Genomic DNA, 20,895 nt, shown 5'->3' with positions numbered 1-20,895 from the left:
AGGCAAAGGAGGGGGAATGCACCTGACTCAAGCGCAGTGGAGAATGATTTCAACGTTGTGCAAGGTTCTGCAACCCTTTGAACTTGCCACACGTGAAGTCAGTTCAGATACTGCCAGCCTGAGTCAGGTCATTCCCCTCATCAGGCTTTTGCAGAAGAAGCTGGAGACATTGAAGGAGGAGCTAAAACAGAGCGATTCCGCTAGGCATGTGGGACTTGTGGATGGAGCCCTTAATTCGCTTAACCAGGATTCACGGGTGGTCAATCTGTTGAAATCAGAGCACTACATTTTGGCCACCGTGCTTGATCCTAGATTTAAAACCTACGTTGTATCTCTCTTTCCGGCAGACACAAGTCTGCAGAGGTTCAAAACCTGCTGGTGAGAAAATTGTCAAGTCAAGCGGAACGTGACCCGTCAACAGCTCCTCCTTCACATTCTCCCGCAACTGGGGCTGCGAGGAAAAGGCTAAGAATTCCAGCCCACCCGCTGGTGGTGATGCAGGGCAGTCTGGAGCGAGTGCTGACATCTGGTACGGACTGAAGGACCTGCCAACGATTACTGACATGTCGTCTACTGTCACTGCATATGATTCTGTCACCATTGAAAGAATGGTGGAGGATTATATGAGTGACCGCATCCAAGTAGGCACGTCAGACAGTCCGTACGTATACTGGCAGGAATAAATAGATAGAATAATAGGTAGAATAAAGCCAGTTTGTGCAAGGGCCTCCAAATTGGAGGCCCTTGCAGAAACTGGCTTTATTTTACCTAAGTTGCCCTCCCTCCAGTGTGTACTCCGAAAGAGTGTTTAGTGCAGCCGCTCACCTTGTCAGCAATCGGCATACGAGGTTACTTCCAGAAAATGTGGAGAAGATGATGTTCATTAAAATGAATTATAATCAATTCCTCCGTGGAGACATTCACCAGCAATTGCCTCCAGAAAGTACACAGGGACCTGAGATGGTGGATTCCAGTGGGGACGAATTAATAATCTGTGTGGAGGGGGATGTACACAGTGAAAGGGGTGAGGAATCGGAGGATGATGATGAGGTGGACATCTTGCTTCTGTAGAGCCAGTTTGTGCATGGAGAGATTGATTGCTTCTTTTTTGGTGGGGGCCCAAACCAACCAGTCATTTCAGTCACAGTCGTGTGGCAGACCCTGTCGCTGAAATGATGGGTTCATTAAAGTGTGCATGTCCTGTTTATACAACATAAGGGTGGGTGGGAGGGCCCAAGGACAATTCCATCTTGCACCTCTTTTTTCTTTCATTTTTCTTTGCATCATGTGCTGTTTGGGGACTATTTTTTTAAGTGCCATCCTGTCTGACACTGCAGTGCCACTCCTAGATGGGCCAGGTGTTTGTGTCGGCCACTTGTGTCGCTTACCTTAGTCACACAGCGACCTTGGTGCGCCTCTTTTTTTCTTTGCATCATGTGCTGTTTGGGGACAATTTTTTTGAAGTGCCATCCTGTCTGACACTGCAGTATCACTCCTAGATGGGCCAGGTGTTTGCGTCGGCCACTTGTGTCGCTTAGCTTAGTCACACAGCGATCTTGGTGTGCCTCTTTTTTTCCTTGCATCATGTGCTGTTTGGGGACTATTTTTTTAAAGTGCCATCCTGTCTAACACTGCAGTGCCACTCCTAGATGGGCCAGGTGTTTGTGTCGGCCACTTGTGTCGCTTAGCTTAGTCACACAGCGACCTTGGGTGCGCCTCTTATTTTCTTTGCATTATGTGCTGTTTGGGGACTATTTTTTTAAGTGCCATCCTGCCTGACACTGCAGTGCCACTCCTAGATGGGCCAGGTGTTTGTGTCGGCCACTTGTGTAGCTTAGTTCAGTCACACAGCGACCTTGGTGCGCCTCTTATTTTCTTTGCATCATGTGCTGTTTGGGGACTATTTTTTTGAAGTGCCATCCTGTCTGACACTGCAGTACCACTCCTAGATGGGCCAGGTGTTTGCGTCGGCCACTTGTGTCGCTTAGCTTAGTCACACAGTGACCTTGGTGCGCCTCTTTTTTTCTTTGCATCATGTGCTGTTTGGGGATTATTTTTTTGAAGTGCCATCCTGTCTAACACTGCAGTGCCACTCCTAGATGGGCCAGGTGTTTGTGTCGGCCACTTGTGTCGCTTAGCTTAGTCACACAGCGACCTTGGGTGCGCCTCTTATTTTCTTTGCATCATGTGCTGTTTGGGGACTATTTTTTTAAGTGCCATCCTGTCTGACACTGCAGTGCCACTCCTAGATGGGCCAGGTGTTTGTGTCGGCCACTTGTGTCGCTTAGCTTGGTCACACAGCGACCTTGGTGCGCCTCTTTTTTTCTTTGCATCATGTGCTGTTTGGGGACAATTTTTTTTATGTGCCATCCTGTCTGACACTGCAGTACCACTCCTAGATGGGCCAGGTGTTTGTGTCGGCCACTTGTGTCGCTTAGCTTAGTCACACAGCGACCTTGGTGCACCTCTTTTTTTCTTTGCATCATGTGCTGTTTGGGGACTATTTTTTTGAAGTGCCATCCTGCCTGACACTGCAGTGCCACTCCTAGATGGGCCAGGTGCTTGTGTCGGCCACTTGTGTCGCTTAGCTTAGCCATCCAGCGACCTTGGTGCAAATTTTAGGACTAAAAATAATATTGTGAGGTGTGGTGTGTTCAGAATAGACTGAAAATTAATGTAAATTATGGTTATTGAGGTTAATAATACTATGGGATCAAAATGACCCCCACATTCTATGATTTAAGCTGATTTTAAGGGGTTTTTGTAAAAAAACACCCGAATCCATAACACACCCGAATCCGACAAAAAATTTTCAGGGAGGTTTTGCCAAAACGCGTCCGAATCCAAAACACGGCAGCGGAACCGAATCCAAAACAAAAACACTAGCTGATACCTACCTTACCTCCGGTGGTATCAGTGCCCTACATGAGCCATGCTGAGGATATCCTGTGACTATGGCACCTGCTCTCTCTACGACTATGCCACCTGCCCTCTCTGTGACTGCGCCACCTGACTTCTCTGTTATCATACCACCTGCCCTCTCTGTGACTGTACCACCTGCCCTCTCTGTGACTATGCCACCTGCCCTCTCTGTGACTATACCACCTGCCCTCTCTGTGACTATGCCACCTGCCCTCTCTGTGACTATGCCACCTGCCCTCTCTGTGACTATACCACCTGCCCTCTCTGTGACTATACCACCTGCCCTCTCTGTGACTGTGCCACCTGCCCTCTCTGTGACTGCGCCACCTGACTTCTCTGTTACTATGCAACCTGCCCTCTCTGTGACTGTACCACCTGCTCTCTCTGTGTGACTGTACCACCTGCCCTCTCTATGACTGTGCCACCTGCCCTCTCTGTGACTAGGCCACCTGCCCTCTCTGTGACTGTACCACCTGCCCTCTCTGTGACTATACCACCTGCACACTCTCTGTGACTGTGCCACCTGCCCTCTCTGTGACTGTGCCACCTGCCCTCTCTGTGACTGTACCACCTGCCATCTCTGTGACTGTGCCACCTGCTCTCTCTGTGACTATGCCACCTGCCCTCTCTGTGACTCTACCACCTGCTCTCTCTGTGTCTGTGCCACCTGCCCTCTCTGTGACTGTGCCACCTGCCCTCTCTGTGACTGTGCCACCTGCCCTCTCTGTGACTATGCAACCTGCCCTCTCTGTGACTGTGCCACCTGCCCTCTCTGTGACTGTGCCACCTGCCCTCTCTGTGACTATACCACCTGCCCTCTCTGTGACTGTACCACCTGCCCTCTCTGTGACTGTGCCACCTGCCCTCTCTGTGACTGTACCACCTGCCCTCTCTGTGACTGTGCCACCTGCCCTCTCTGTGACTATACCACCTGCCCTCTCTGTGACTATGCCACCTGCCGTCTCTGTGACTATGCCACCTGCTCTCTCTGTGACTATACCACCTGCCCTCTCTGTGACTGTGCCACCTGCCCTCTCTGTGACTGTGCCACCTGCCCTCTCTGTGACTGTACCACCTGCCCTCTCTGTGACTATACCACCTGCCCTCTCTGTGACTATATCACCTGCCCTCTCTGTGACTGTGCCACCTGCCCTCTCTGTGACTATACCACCTGCCCTCTCTGTGACTGTGCCACCTGCCCTCTCTGTGACTGTGCCACCTGCCCTCTCTGTGACTATACCACCTGCCCTCTCTGTGACTATACCACCTGCCCTCTCTGTGACTGTGTCACCTGCCCTCTCTGTGACTGTGCCACCTGCCCCCTCTGTGACTATACCACCTGCCCTCTCTGTGACTATACCACCTGCCCTCTCTGTGACCATGCCACCTGTCCTCTCTGTGACTATACCACCTGCCCTCTCTGTGACTATGCCACCTGCCCTCTATGTGACTGTGCCACCTGCCCTCTCTGTGACTATGCCACCTGCCCTCTCTGTGACTATACCACCTACCCTCTCTGTGACTGTGCCACCTGCCCTCTCTGTGACTATGCCACCTGCCCTCTCTGTGACTATACCACCTGCCCTCTCTGTGACTGTGCCACCTGCCCTCTCTGTGACTATACCACTTGCCCTCTCTGTGACTATACCACCTGCCCTCTCTGTGACCATGCCACCTGTCCTCTCTGTGACTATACCACCTGCCCTCTCTGTGACTATACCACCTGCCCTCTCTGTGACTATGCCACCTGTCCTCTCTGTGACTGTGCCACCTGCCCTCTCTGTGACTGTGCCACCTGCCCTCTCTGTGACTATACCACCTGCCCTCTCTGTGACTATGCCACCTGCCCTCTATGTGACTGTGCCACCTGCCCTCTCTGTGACTATGCCACCTGCCCTCTCTGTGACTATGCCACCTGCCCTCTCTGTGACTATGCCACCTGCCCTCTATGTGACTGTGCCACCTGCCCTCTCTGTGACTGTGCCAATTGCCCTCTCTGTGACTATACCACCTGCCCTCTCTGTGACTATGCCACCTGCACTCTCTGTGACCATGCCACCTGCCCTCTCTGTGACTGTACCACCTGCCCTCTCTGTGACCATGCCACCTGCCCTCTCTGTGACTGTACCACCTGCCCTCTCTGTGACTATACCACCTGCCCTCTCTGTGACCATGCCACCTGCCCTCTCTGTGACTATGCCACCTGCCCTCTCTGTGACTGTACCACCTGCCCTCTCTGTGACTATACCACCTGCCCTCTCTGTGACTATGCCACCTGCCCTCTCTGTGACTATACCACCTGCTCTCTCTGTGACTATACCACCTGCCTTCTCTGTGACTGTACCACCTGCCCTCTCTGTGACTGTACCACCTGCCCTCTCTGTGACTATACCACCTGCTCTCTCTGTGACTATACCACCTGCCCTCTCTGTGACTGTACCACCTGCCCTCTCTGTGACTGTACCACCTGCCCTCTCTGTGACTATGCCACCTGCCCTCTCTGTGACTATACCACCTGCTCTCTCTGTGACTATACCACCTGCCCTCTCTGTGACTGTGCCACCTGCTCTCGCTGTGACTATGCCACCTGCCCTCTCTGTGACTATACCACCTGCCCTCTCTGTGACTATACCACCTGCCCTCTCTGTGACTATACCACCTGCCCTCTCTGTGACTGTACCACCTGCCCTCTCTGTGACTGTACCACCTGCTCTCTCTGTGACTGTACCACCTGCCCTCTCTATGACTGTGCCACCTGCCCTCTCTGTGACTATGCCACCTGCCCTCTCTGTGACTATGCCACCTGTCCTCTCTGTGACCATTCTACCTGCTCTCTCTACTAAACTCTTAGTAGCATATATATTATTACATATAGGTCATATACCCTACTTACGATTGCTGGGAAATTAACTTCTTGTTCTTGGTGACGCCTTGTTCCTTGTTCCTATTTAAACCTGTAAAAGAATGTGATGGACATGAAGCAATTGGAACAGTGCTAAGCATTGAAAACAACAAAAAAGAAGTGATTGTATACAGGCAGCGATGCACAGGATTGCTAGATAATATCCTGTATAATATGAATGAGTCTCATCAGGGGCGCCGCAAAGTGGGGTGAGAACGGGTACTAATTATCTGCACTCTGGCCTGATGGAGGGACCCTGAGGTGGCCCTGGTCAGCCGTTGACCGCATGTGGCTCCAGTATTTTACTTTGTTTTTAGAGTCTTTTCGTATGGGCTCAATGGGCACTTGCCCAAGGGCCCCAGGAGTATAAGGGCTCTAGCATGATAGCTGAGGGTCCCCTCTTTCCAGTGATACCAGATTTTGAAAATCGGCCCTGGAGAACCGGAGATATCCACTGTTAAAGCAGTGGTCCCCATCCAAGCCTGTTACTTGCTCTTCCCAGACAGATATCTCAGGTTCTGTCTGACTTAGAGTGTTTCTGAGGGTATTATCCAAAAGCTGTGATTCTCCCCTTTCACTGGACACTGGCAGCTTGTCTCTACTATGCCCAGAACCAGAGATATCAGCCTTCCAGCAGCTGCTCCCTGCTCCCGCTCTATACGCCTAGTATACAGTTTTATAATTTCGTTGGTGGATTGCTCTAGCTCCTGAACTCTGATCCCCAAGTCCCCAGCACCTACTGAAAGGTGGGACACTCTAGTTGTTTAGTAGCTAAGAAATCTATTTCCAGGAACTGGAGATATTTGCAGTCAAGCATGTTGCCCTCCTACCGGAAAATGGTGAATATTAAGCCCACTCCACTATCCACCCCTCCCCTGCGTATTAAACACCCCTACCACCCTGAAAGTCATGTATCGGGGACCCTTCTTTCAGCACAATGCCCCCTTCTACAGTTTAGTGTTCTCCCTCGTGTCCCATCTGTGCAGTAAATTAATAATTAGCAGAAATAACATGCTGAGTGAACGACAGAACACCCACTACCGCCAGTGGGACTTTAAAGCTGCCGCTGATAGCACCCCCCACCCTTACTGCTGGAGGATGGGTAGGTACCCCAGTGCATTGCTGTGCACAGGGGCCTACACTGTAGTTAAGACAGCTCTGTGCCTCCCAGATTTGGTCACGCTCCCTTCAGTACCTGGGCCCAGTGACTGTTTCAGTGGCTCTAGACCTGACCTCTTCAGAAAATCTGCAACACTGGAGAAGTGCTTAAAAAGTGGCATGTATGGCTTCTTGTAGTCTCATTCCTGCTTCTCATGAGCGCTAACAGTATACCAGATGGTATTGGTAAGCAGAAAGGAGGTGGAGCTGGGTGGTAGAGGTGCAGCAGAGAGGAGGTGGAGCTGGGTGGTAGAGGTGCAGTAGAGAGGGGGTGGGGCTGAGTGTAGAGGTGCAGCAGAGAGGGGGTGGGGCTGAGTGGTAGAGGTGCAGCAGAGAGGAGGTGGGACTGGGTGGTAGAGGTGCAGCAGAGAGGGCGTGGGGCTGAGTGGTAGAGGTGCAGCAGAGAGGGCGTGGGGCTGAGTGGTAGAGATGCAGCAGAGAGGGGGTGGGGCTGAGTGGTAGAGGTGCAGCAGAGAGGAGGTGGAGCTGGGTGGTAGAGATGCAGCAGAGAGTGGGTGGGGCTGAGTGGTAGAGCTGCAGCAGAGAGGAGGTGGGACTGGGTGGTAGAGGTGCAGCAGAGAGGAGGTGGGTCTGGGTGGTAGAGGTGCAGCAGAGAGGAGGTGGGACTGGGTGGTAGAGGTGCAGCAGAGTGGGTGGGGCTGGATGGTAGAGGTTCAGTAGAGAGGGGTGGGGCTGGGTGGTAGAGAAGCAGCAGAGAGGGGGTGGGGATGGGTGGTAGAGAAGCAGCAGAGAGGGGGTGGGGCTGAGTGGTAGAGGTGCAGCAAAGAGGGGGTGGGGCGGAGTGGTATAGGTGCAACAGAGAGGTGGTGGGGCTGAGTGGTAGAAGCGCAGCAGAGAGGGGGTGGGGCTGGGTGAAAGAGGTGCAGCAGAGAGTGGGTGGGGCTGGGTGAAAGGTGCAGCAGAGAGGGGGTGGGGCTGGATGGTAGAGGTGCATCATCAAGGGGGTTGGGCTGAGTGGTAGAGGTGCATCATAGAGGGGGTGGTAGGGCTAAGTGGTAGAGGTGCAGCAGAAAGGGGGTGGGGCTGAGTGGTAGAGATGCTGCAGAGAGGGGGTGGGGCTTGGTGGTAGAGGTGCAGCAGAGAGGGGATGGGGCTGAGTGGTAGAGATGTATCATAGAGGGGGTGGGGCTGAGTGGTAGAGGTGCAGCAGAAAGAGGGTGGGGCTGAGTGGTAGAGATGCAGCAGAGAGTGGGTGGGGCTGGGTGGTAGAGATGCAGCAGAGAGTGGATGGGGCTGGATGGTAGAGGTGCAGCAGAGAGGGGGTGGGGCTGAGTGGTAGAGTTGCAACATAGAGGGAGTGGGGCTGAGTGGTAGAGGTGCAGCAGAGAGGGGGTGTGGCTGAGTGGTAGAGGTACAGCAGAAATGGGGTGGGGCTGGGTGGTTGAGGTGCAGCAGAGAGGGATGGGGCTGAGTGGTAGATATGCAGCAGAGAGGGGGTGGGGCTGGATGGTAGAGGTGCAGCAGAGAGGGGGTGTGACTGAGTGGTAGATGTGCAGCAGAAATGGGGTGGGGCTGAGTGGTAGAGATGCAGCAGAGATGGGTGGGACTGGGTGGTAGAGGTGCAGCAGAGAAGGGGTGGGGTTGGGTGGTAGAGGTGCAGCAGAGAGGGGGTGGGGCTGAGTGGTAGAGGTGCAGCAGAGAGGGGATGGGGCTGGGTGGTAGAGGTGCAGCAGAGAAGGGGTGGGGTTGGGTAGTAGAGGTGCAGCAGAAGAAGGGTGGGACTGAGTGGTAGAGGTGCAGCAGAGAGTGGGTGGGGCTGAGTGGTAGAGGTGCAGCAGAGAGGGGGTGGGGTTGGGTGGTAGAGGTGCAGCAGAGAGGGGGTGGGGCTGGGTGGTAGAGGTGCAGCAGAGAGGGGGTAGGGCTGAGTGATGGAGGTGCAGCAGAGAGGGGATGGGGCTGGGTGGCAGAGGTGCAGCAGAGAGAGGGTGGGGCTGAGTGGTAGAGGTACAGCAGAAGGGGTGGGGCTGGGTGATCGAGGTGCAGCAAAGAGGGTCTGGGGCTGAGTGGTAGAGGTGCAGCAGGGAGGGGGTGGGGCTGGGTGGTAGAGGTGCAGCAGAGAGGGGTGGGGCTGGGTGGTAGAGTTGTAGCAGAGAGGGGGTGGGGCAGGGTGGTAGAGGTGCAGCAGAGAGGGGGTGGGGCTGGGTGGTAGAGGTGCAGCAGAGATGGGGTGGGGCTGAGTAGTAGAGGTGCAGCAGAGAGGGGGTGGGACTGGGTGGTAGAGGTGCAATAGAGTGGGGGTGTGGGACTGAGTGGTAGAGGTGCAACAGAGGGGGGGGGTGGGACTGGGTGGTAGAGGTGCAATAGAGAGGGGGTGGGACTGAGTGGTAGAGGTGCAGCAGAGAGGGGGTGGGACTGGGTGGTAGAGGTGCGATAGAGAGGGGGTGGGACTGAGTGGTAGAGGTGCAGCAGAGAGGGGGTGGGACTGGGTGGTAGTGGTGCAATAGAGAGGGGGTGGGACTGAGTGGTAGAGGTGCAGCAGAGGGGAGGTGGGGTTGGCAATAGAGGGGCGGTGTTGAGCAGAGGAAAGAAATTGAGGTTATCCGGCATATGTCGGGTCTGTTATACTCGGAAAATAAGATTTTACTCACCGGTAAATCTATTTCTCGTAGTCCGTAGTGGATGCTGGGAACTCCGTAAGGACCATGGGGAATAGCGGCTCCGCAGGAGACTGGGCACAACTAAAAGAAAGCTTTTAGATTACCTGGTGTGCACTGGCTCCTCCCACTATGACCCTCCTCCAGACCTCAGTTAGGATACTGTGCCCGGAAGAGCTGACACTATAAGGAAGGATTTTGAATCCCGGGTAAGACTCATACCAGCCACACCAATCACACCGTATAACTCGTGATACTATACCCAGTTAACAGTATGAACTATAACCTGAGCCTCTCAATAGATGGCTCACAACAATAACCCTTTAGTTAGGCAATAACTATATACAAGTATTGCAGACAATCCGCACTTGGGATAGGCGCCCAGCATCCACTACGGACTACGAGAAATAGATTTACCGGTGAGTAAAAGCTTATTTTCTCTGACGTCCTAGTGGATGCTGGGAACTCCGTAAGGACCATGGGGATTATACCAAAGCTCCCAAACGGGCGGGAGAGTGCGGATGACTCTGCAGCACCGAATGAGAGAACTCAAGGTCCTCCTCAGCCAGGGTATCAAATTTGTAGAATTTAGCAAACGTGTTTGCCCCTGACCAAGTAGCAGCTCGGCAAAGTTGTAAAGCAGAGACCCCTCGGGCAGCCGCCCAAGATGAGCCCACTTTCCTCGTGGAATGGGCTTTTACTGATTTAGGATGCGGCAGTCCAGCCGCAGAATGCGCTAGCTGAATTGTGTTACAAATCCAGCGAGCAATAGTCTGCTTAGAAGCAGGAGCACCCAGTTTGTTGGGTGCATACAGGATAAAAAGCGAGTCAGTTTTCCTGACTCCAGCCGTCCTGGAAACATACATTTTCAGGGCCCTAACTACGTCCAGCAACTTGGAAACCTCCAAGTCCCTAGTAGCCGCAGGCACTACAATAGGTTGGTTCAAGTGAAAAGCTGATACCACCTTAGGGAGAAACTGGGGACGAGTCCTCAATTCTGCCCTATCCATATGGAAAATCAGATAAGGGCTTTTACATGACAAAGCCGCCAATTCTGACACACGCCTGGCCGAAGCCAAGGCCAACAACATGACCACTTTCCACGTGAGATATTTCAGATCCACGGTTTTAAGTGGCTCAAACCAATGTGATTTTAGGAAACTCAACACCACGTTGAGATCCCAAGGTGCCACTGGAGGCACAAAAGGGGGCTGAATATGCAGCACTCCCTTTACAAATGTCTGAACTTCAGGCAGTGAAGCCAGTTCTTTCTGGAAGAAAATCGACAAAGCCGAAATCTGGACCTTAATGGAACCCAATTTTAGGCCCATAGTCACTCCTGACTGTAGGAAGTGCAGAAATTGACCCAGCTAAAATTCCTCTGTTGGCGCCTTCCTGTCCTCACACAAAGCAACATATTTTCGCCAAATACGGTGATAATGGTTTGCGGTTACTTCTTTCCTGGCTTTAATCAGCGTAGGAATGACTTCATCCGGAATGCCCTTTTCCTTTAGGATCCGGCGTTCAACCGCCATGCCGTCAAACACAGCCGCGGTAAGTCTTGAAACACACAGGGCCCCTGCTGTAGCAGATCCTGTCTGAGCGGTAGAGGCCATGGGTCCTCTGATATCATCTCTTGAAGTTCTGGGTACCAAGCTCTTCTTGGCCAATCCGGAACCACGAGTATCGTTCTTACTCCTCGTCTTCTTATTATTCTCAGTACCTTTGGTATGAGAGGCAGAGGAGGGAACACGTAAACCGACTGGTACACCCACGGTGTCACTAGAGCGTCCACAGCTATTGCCTGAGGGTCCCTTGACCTGGCGCAATATCTCTCTAGTTTTTTGTTTAGGCGGGACGCCATCATGTCCACCTGTGGCCTTTCCCAGCGGTTTACCATCAGTTGGAAGACTTCTGGAGGAAGTCCCCACTCTCCCGGGTGTAGGTCGTGTCTGCTGAGGAAGTCTGCTTCCCAGTTGTCCACTCCCGGAATGAACACTGCTGACAGTGCTAAGACGTGATTTTCCGCCCATCGGAGAATCCTTGTGGCTTCTGCCATCGCCATCCTGCTTCTTGTGCCACCCTGTCGGTTTACATGGGCGACTGCCGTGATGTTGTCTGATTGGATCAGTACCGGCTGGTTTTGAAGCAGGGGCCTTGCCTGACTTAGAGCATTGTAAATGGCCCTTAGTTCCAGAATATTTATGTGTAGGGACGACTCCTGACTTGACCAAAGTCCTTGGAAATTTCTTCCCTGTGTGACTGCCCCCCAGCCTCGAAGGCTGGCATCCGTGGTCACCAGGACCCAGTCCTGTATGCCGAATCTGCGGCCCTCTTAAAGATGAGCACTCTGCAGCCACCACAGTAGAGATACCCTGGTCCTTGGAGACAGGGTTATCAGCCGATGCATCTGAAGATGCGATCCCGACCACTTGTCCAAGAGGTCCCACTGAAAAGGTTCTTGCATGGAACCTGCCGAATGGAATTGCTTCGTAGGAATCTACCATTTTTCCCAGGACTCGTGTGCAGTGATGCACCCGATACCTGTTTTGGTTTCAGGAGGTCTCTGACTAGAGATGACAGCTCCTTGGCCTTCTCCTGCGGGAGAAACACTTTTTTCTGTTCTGTGTCCAGAACCATCCCCAGGAACAGTAGGCGTGTGGTAGGAACCAGCTGTGACTTTGGAATGTTTAGAATCCATCCGTGCTGTTGTAGCACTTCCCGAGATAGTGCTACTCCGACCCACAACTGCTCTTTGGACCTCGCCTTTATAAGGAGATCGTCCAAGTACGGGATAATAAAAACTCCCTTTTTTCTAAGGAGTATCATCATTTCTGCCATACCTTGGTAAACACCCTCGGTGCCGTGGACAGTCCAAACGGCAGTGTCTGGAATTGGTAATGGCAATCCTGTACCACAAATCTGAGGTACTCCTGGTAAGGATGGTAAATGGGGACATGCAGGTAAGCAACCTTGATGTCCAGGGATACCATGTAATCCCCCTCGTCCAGGCTTGCAATAACTTCCCTGAGCGATTCCATCTTGAACTTGAATTTTTTTATGTATGTGTTCAAGGATTTCAAATTTAAAATGGGTCTCACCGACCCGTCCGGTTCCGGTACCACAAACAGTGTGGAATAGTAACCCCGTCCTTGTTGAAGTAGGGGCACCTTGACTATCACCTGCTGGGAATACAGCTTGTGAATTGCCTCTAGCACAGCCTCCCTGCCTGAGGGAGTTGTCGGCAAGGCAGATTTGAGGAAACGGCGGGGGGGAGACATCTCGAATTCCAGCTTGTACCCCTGAGATACTACTTGAAGGACCCAGGGATCCACCTGTGAGCGAGCCCACTGATCGCTGAAATTTTTGAGGCGGCCCCCCACCGTACCTGGCTACGCCAGTGGAGCCCCCGCGTCATGCGGTGGACTCAGAGGAAGCTGGGGAAGAATTTTGATTCTGGGAACTGGCTGACTGGTGCAGCTTTTTCCCTCTTCCCTTGTCTCTGTGCAGAAAGGCAGCGCCTTTGACCCGCTTGCTTTTCTGAAGCCGAAAGGACTGTACCTGATAATACAGTGCTTTCATAGGCTGTGAGGAAACCCGAGGTAAAATTTTTTCTTCCCAGCTGTTGCTGTGGATACGAGGTCCCAGAGACCATCCCCAAACAATTCCTCACCCTTATAAGGCAGAATCTCTATGTGCCTTTTAAAGTCAGCATCACCTGTCTAGTGTCGGGTCTCTAATACCCTCCTGACAGAATGGACATTACATTAATTCTGGATGCCAGCCAGCAAAATATCCCTCTGTGCATCCCTCATATATAAGACGACGACTTTAATATGCTCTTATGTTAGCAAACTAGTATCCCTGTTTGACAGGGTCACAGACCACGCTGCAGCAGCACTATCTGCAGGTCTCAATCTAGTACCTGAGTGTGTAAATACAGACTTCAGGATAGCCTCCTGCTTTTTATCAACAGGTACCTTCAAAGTGGCCGTATCCTAAGACACCTTTTTTGACAAACGTGTGAGCGCCTTATCCACCCTAGGGGATATCTCCCAGCGTAACTTATCCTCTGGCGGGAAAGGGTACGCCATCAATAACTTTTTAGAAATTACCAGTTTCTTATCGGGGGAACCCACGCCTTTTTCACACACTTCATTCACTCATCTGATGGGGGAACAAAACACTGGCTGCTTTTTCTCCCCAAACATAAAACCCTTTTTTAGTGGTACTTGGGTTAATGTCAGAAATGTGTAACACATTTTTTATTGCCGGGATCAAGTCACGGATGTTCCTAGTGGATTGTGTATATGTCTCAACCTCGTCGACACTGGAGTCAGACTCCGTGTCGACATCTTTGTCTGCCATCTGAGGGAGCGGGCGTTTTTGAGCCCCTGATGGCCTTTGAGACGCCTGGGCAGGCGCGGGCTGAGAAGCCGGCTGTCCCACAGCTGTTACGTCATCCAGCCTTTTATGTAAGGAGTTGACAATGTCGGTTAATACCTTCCACCTATCCATCCACTCTGGTGTTGGCCCCACAGGGGGCGACATCACATTTATCGGCATCTGCTCCGTCACCACATAAGCCTCCTCATCAAACATGTCGACACAGCCGTACCGACACACCGCACACACACAGGGAATGCTCTGACTGAGGACAGGACCCCACAAAGCCCTTTGGGGAGACAGAGAGAGAGTATGCCAGCACACACCAGAGCGCTATATAATGTGGGGATTAACACTATAACTGAGTGAATTTTCCCCAATAGCTGCTTGTATATACAATATTGCGCCTAAATTTAGTGCCCCCCCTCTCTTTTTAACCCTTTGAGCCTGAAAACTACAGGGGAGAGCCTGGGGAGCTGTCTTCCAGCTGCACTGTGAAGAGAAAATGGCGCCAGTGTGCTGAGGGAGATAGCTCCGCCCCTTTTTCGCGGACTTTTCTCCCGCTTTTTTATGGATTCTGGCAGGGGTATTTATCACATATATAGCCTCTGGGACTATATATTGTGATTATTTTGCCAGCCAAGGTGTTTATATTGCCCTCAGGGCGCCCCCCCCCCCAGCGCCCTGCACCCATCAGTGACCGGAGTGTGAGGTGTACATGAGGAGCAATGGCAGCTGCAGTGCTGTGCCCTACCTTGGTGAAGACTGAAGTCTTCTGCCGCCGATTTTCCGGACCTCTTCTTGCTTCTGGCTCTGTAAGGGGGACGGCGGCGCGGCTCCGGGACCGAACATCAAGGACGGGTCCTGCGGTCGATCCCTCTGGAGCTAATGGTGTCCAGTAGCCTAAGAAGCCCAAGCTAGCTGCTAGCAGGTAGGTTCGCTTCTTCTCCCCTTAGTCCCTCGTTGCAGTGAGCCTGTTGCCAGCAGGTCTCACTGTAAAATAAAAAAACTAAAATATACTTTCTTTCTAGGAGCTCAGGAGAGCCCCTAGTGTGCATCCAGCTCGGCCGGGCACAGGATTCTAACTGAGGTCTGGAGGAGGGTCATAGTGGGAGGAGCCAGTGCACACCAGGTAGTCTAAAAGCTTTCTTTTAGTTGTACTCAGTCTCCTGCGGAGCCACTATTCCCCATGGTCCTTACGGAGTTTACAGCATCCTCTAGGACGTCAGAGAAATACATAATTCACTAGCAGTCATTATCTTTTATGTAATTGCAATAAAAATATAATTTTAGGTAATAACTGTATCATTGTCCTACAGGCAGTATACTGACTATACCTGCAGTAGTGTAAGTGTAATATACTGAGCTTTTGTGCCAACCCTATTAGCACCTGATGCACTCACCTATTTGTAGGGGTCCTGTGTTTCTCTCCTGTGGGTGCTCAAGACTGGGATGTTCCACTCTGCAGATGAATTCTGACCCCTGGTCTGAGCTTATTGATGCGGTAAATGTCAAACAGGATTCAAGAGTAAAACTCTGATCTTTCTGACGCTTCTTATTATTAGTAACAGTGTAAGATTTTGTCAGATAGGATAGGATTTTATTTTGCAGATCCGTCAGTTGCGTCATCTTTCCATCCTTCCTCTTCATCCAGGTCACAGTCAGATGATCAGGGAAATAACCGGAGATGTTACAGGTCAGTGACGCTTTCTTCTTATCTTCCAGCCTGAGAATTGTCATGTCTCCAACCTGTAGGCGCCATTGCAGGTCTGGAAATACAGTGTATTTATATAGACAGAATATTCTTAGCCAGATTGCAGTTTATACCTACCAGTTGTGTTAAATACCCTCTTTTGGCACGCTATGTCCCATACGTATTGGTCGCACTGAGCGACTTACTCACTCACATTTTGCATCTTATTCACATAACAGAACACATGGGAGCAATAGAATTACACTGCACTTCTAAGTTCGATGGATCAGTACGCAATTTTTTTCTTGGGGGGGGGGGGCCAAGCCAAAGTATGCCTACTCACCTGCCATAGAGTTTTTATTAGAATAATGCAAAGAAGATATGTATTTTTCTTATAATTTTGCTAGTCAAAACTTTGGCGTATACCGGAGTATGATAGGAAAGGCTCTGCCTCACCCGCCTGCCTTGTCCGCACAGCTCTGATGCACCACCATTTGTTTTGTGTTTTAAATATTTCACTGAGTGCTGTCTTTTCCATATATATATATATATATATATATATGTATATGTGTGTATATATGTGTGTGTATATATATATATATATATATATATATATATATAGGGGTTAAAGTGGGCCAGAACGGGGCAGAGCTGCTTTCCATCACTTATAATTCCAGCCCACCTTGTCCAGGCACTGTAATTATCTACTAAAGGCACCGGCAGAAGCTGCGTCCGCCTGAAGGAGGAGCCGAGCGTCTCTTTGGCAGATTTGCTATGCGCCTCCGCTGCTACAGGCCGCCTCCTCCAGTCCCCCTCCATTGCCTCCATTAGCTGCTGGTGGCGGGCATGAGACAGCGCAGTGCGTCTGTCTACTGAGTCCGGCCACATGAAGCAGAACACCGAGCAGCCCGAGATTCAATGAGGTAGACGGACAGCTTCTACCTGTGAGTGAGTTTTTTACTGCAGCGGACTCACTAGACACTAGGTCAGGCATTCCCAACCTCGGTCCTCAAGGCACACCAACAGTGCAGGTTTTAGTGATATCCAGGCTTCAGCACAGAGGGTTAAATCAAAATAACTGAGCTACTAATTAAGTCACCTGTGCTGAAGCCTGGATATCACTAAAACATGCACTGCTGGTGTGCCTTGAGGACCGTGGTTGGGAAACACTGCACTAGGTTGTGCAGGCGATCAGTATGTGTGTGAGGCATCAAGTGTGCTTATGTGTGTGTGTGTGTGTGTGTGTGTGTCATCCAGTGTGTGTGTGTGTATATGGCACTCAGTGAGTGTGTGTGTATATGGCACCCAGTATGTGTGCATGTGGCATCCATTGTGTGTGTGGATGTTTTTGTGGCACCCAGTGTGTGTGTATGTGTATGGCACCCAGTGTGTGTGTGTGTGTGTGGCATCCGTGTGTGTGTGTGTGTGTGTGTATGTGTATGGCACCCAGTGTGTGTGTGTGTGTGTGTGTGTGTGTGTGTGAGTGAGTGTGTGTGGCATCTGTGCGTGTGTGTGGCACCCAGTGTGTGTGTGTATATATGGCACCCAGTGTGTGTGTGTGTGTGTGGGGGGGGCACCCAGTGTGTGTGTGTGTGTGGGGGGGGGGGGGCACCCAGTGTTTGTGTGGCATCCAGTGTGCGTGTGTGTGTGTGTGTGTTGCACCGCGTGGAGGTGGGGGGGGGGGCATCCAATGTGTGTGTATATATGTGTATGTATGTGGCATCTGGTGTGTGTGTGTGTGTGTGTGTGTGTGTGTGTTGCACCCTGTGTGGGAGGTGGGGTATACAGTGTGTGTGTGTGTGTGTGTGTGTGTGTGTGTGTGTGTGTGTGTGTGTGTGTGTGTGTGTGTGTGTGTGTGTGTGCGTGTGTATGTATGTGGCATCCAGTGTGTGTGTGTTGCACCCTGTCTGGGGGGTGGGGCATCCAGTGTGTGTGTGTGTGTGTGGTACCCAGTGTGTGTTTCACACACTGAGCAAATCATCTTTTCTTATTAAGAATGCCCACCAGGTGGACATGAAGGGGAGGGGCTAGGGGTGTGGCTTCAATGAGAGCATGACTGGGGGGGGGGGGTGTTGAGTTCCACCACCTCCCTTGTACCACTTTAAGCACTGTGTATGTATATATATATATATATATATATATATATACACAAAGCAAGGTATCCGCACTCATATAATTAACAAGCAGCTGCTACTAACCAGCATCCGAGTCAACTCGAGGAAGGACTGCCTGTGTCACAGTTTCCTTGTATACTGAGAATTTATTCCACAAGGAATTAGATAACAGAGATGTCCTCTCGCTTCCTGGAGCGAGGTTACTCCCCTAACACCATTAAACGTTGCCTTGATAAGGCAACAGCAGATTTCATCAAACCAGAGATGTACCAAGCAGATCTATTGATCCTCAATGAGTGATCTTTACAAGTACATTTGATAATGCATCCCACCAGGTAAAGAGAGCTATTAACCAGCATTGGTCTATTATCTCCAGTGATACCTCCCAGCCATGCATAAGGCAGGCACCTCCTTTATGTGCCCATCGGACGGGTGCGAACCTAAAAGATCTGCTGCTGTGCCCTCTTCTACAGCCTGGCAAGGAACAAAGCACATGGCTACAGAGTAATGCTGGCCATACATCAGGAAGATATAGTTCCAACCAGCCAACTAGTTGAGAGACTGGGCTGCTTTAAATGTGCGGATTGCACCACTTGTACGTTTATGCTAATTGGCTCTTCATTTTCTCATCCACACAGTGGTAAGAAGATTCATATTACATTTTGGTTACATTGCCAGATGGATCATGTCGTGTACATCTTGATATGCCCCTAAATGTGGATACACACTTATAGATATATCTGCAGATCAATTGACCTGCAGATATATCTATGGACGGATCGAGCAGTGTGTTCAGCATACACACTGCCCGATCCGTCGGGGACTGACGTCATGAACTGGGCGGGCGTGTACGCAGCATGTGTACGGGTGGTCAACCAACCGCCATACACACACAGGGGCGCGCCAATATATCGGTAGATATATTGGCCGTCGGCTGTGTGACGTAGTTTACAGACGTATCGGCCGTACACACTGGCCGACGGACCCGCGATATATTGGCCGTTCAAGAGAACGGCCGATATATCGGCAGTGTGTACGGTCCTTAAGACCGTATGGCCAACCATAGATCTACTATTAGAGCTGCTATTGAAACTGGTGACAAACCAGTGGCGAAACATTTTGTGATGGCTGGTCATTCTATCACTAGCCTTAAATGTATGTTAATCGACCACCTAATGTTAGAGGAAGTGACCGTCTCCATGAATTAAGGAAGAGGGAAGTGACATGGATTTATGTCCCTGATCCAATTTCCCTGCGTGGATTAAATTAAAATAATCCATATAATATTTTTTTGAGATAATTATATTCCATTTTTTCCCTTCCAGAAGTGACCAGTTTTGATTAGATTTATTTATTTATTGTTTTAGTATTTCTATGTGTCAGATGTACTGCAATTTTTATGTGTTGTTGTATTGGGTGTCCTTTATATACACATGTAACTGATGGTTGGTTTGTTTACCTTTATACCTCAGATTACTATATTTTAACATTCTATGGCTCTCATTCCGAGTTGTTCGCTCGCTAGCAGATTTTAGCAGCATTGCACACGCTAGGCCGCCGCCCTCTGGGAGTGTATCTTAGCTTAGCAGAATAGCAAACAAAAGATTAGTGTCACGATCCGGGTATCTGGACGCCATTACTTACCCTTCAGATGCCTCCTAAGGCTGGCTCAGCGTTCCAGGACCGGATCCCGCTGTTCCTGAGTTTCCACATGCAGAATGTCAGAGTGGTGATTTCATCAGCCGCGGCCTCCGCTGTGCCCGCGTGGTTAAATGTGCGCTTGTCAGTCTGGCGTCTCCTGTGGCCGGCGTCGCCATTACTGTTTCAATTCTCACATGGATTACAAACCAAACTTCCCTCCAAGTGTCTGCATGGGCGCAGCCATCTTGGATTTTGTCATCTGATCATTTCCACCAATCTGCTGTCTGTATTGTTGATTTGCATAATTGCCTAGCCAACCCCTTCCTTGCTGCAGGTATAAGTAAGCTGTGCCTGAGCAAGGAAGGCGTCAGTGCTTTGGTTGTCTAACCTAGTTCCAGTTTGTCTCTCTCCTGTGGTTGTCTTCCAGGTTCCAGCTCCTGTCTCCAGACTTCTGCTATAGAGACCCGCACCAGCATTCCATCTGCGGTGTAGCCTGACTCTCCGATCCATTCTGGACTCACCTGTTTCCAGCATTATCAATCACCTGCTTCCAGCCCAGCTTCCAGCAGTGTACAGCTTCTCTTAAAGGGCCGGTGTCCTTCCTGCAGTTTACCACTCTCCACCGGTATTATTATTTCACCGCTCTCAAACTCCAAACTTCATTATTATTTCATCGCTCTCAAGTTCGTTTATTATTTAACTGGTTCCAGCCAGTATCCACTCCGTACCAACAACAGTCTGGTTCCAGCCAGTATCCACAGCAGCCGTTTTACCTTCAGCAGCCCAGCCTTTCCTGGAACATCAGCTGGTACGATCCTGGGTTCTCTCCATTGCTACAGTCAGGCCTGGTAAGGACTTTCCAACTAGAAGATTATAAGAACTGTCTCACACTACCAGTGCCTGTGGCCCTTGCCACCCTGTAGTACCCAGGAATTGTATTTATCCTCTGTTGACTTTTATGTTTCCTTTTACTGCTGCTGTGTTACGGAGTTTGTCATAATAAACATCATTGACTTTTATCCTGGTTGTCGTGGTCACGCCTTCGGGCAGTTATTCTACATGTTACTTACATGTCTAGGGGTCTGATACAACCTCCCAGGTTCCGTTACATCTCAGCCCCTACAACTGAGGCTGCCTCCCGTCAGCTCAGGCCCTCAGTTGTGACAGTAAGCACTGACCTAATGAATCCAGCCGGAGACCAGGATCAAGCGACCAGGCCGATGCAAGAACTGGCAGCCCGACTTGAACATCAGGAGGCTGCACAGGGCCACATCATCCGCTGTCTCCAGGATCTCTCTACACGGCTGGATGGGATTCAAACAACCCTCCGTGGACCTGGCACGTCCGGTGCGTCCACTACAGTGACACCAGCTGTAACCCCACCCACCTTACCCATTTCCAGTCCACATCTTCATCTTCCAACGCCAGCAAAATTTGATGGATCTCCAAGGTTCTGCAGGGGAT

General features: G+C 50.9%; 1 protein-coding gene across 2 annotated transcripts in view; it reads right to left on the bottom strand.

Moving 5' to 3' along the window:
- Positions 1-20,895, bottom strand: part of LOC134945848 (uncharacterized) — a 69,769-nt gene that overhangs the window by 8,087 nt on the left and 40,787 nt on the right. For both annotated transcript variants that reach the window (XM_063935378.1, XM_063935379.1), the window contains 2 exons: positions 15,387-15,752; positions 5,816-5,876 (listed from right to left, as the gene is read on the bottom strand). In XM_063935378.1, coding sequence (XP_063791448.1) covers positions 5,816-5,876; positions 15,387-15,752 — 427 coding nt within the window. The remainder of the gene's footprint in view (positions 1-5,815; positions 5,877-15,386; positions 15,753-20,895) is intronic.

Source organism: Pseudophryne corroboree, chromosome 7 (genome assembly GCF_028390025.1).
Source record: "Pseudophryne corroboree isolate aPseCor3 chromosome 7, aPseCor3.hap2, whole genome shotgun sequence".
NCBI lineage: Eukaryota > Metazoa > Chordata > Amphibia > Anura > Myobatrachidae > Pseudophryne > Pseudophryne corroboree.
The sequence above is the reverse complement of the archived record's forward strand: the minus strand, read 5'-3'. Positions and strand labels throughout refer to the sequence as shown.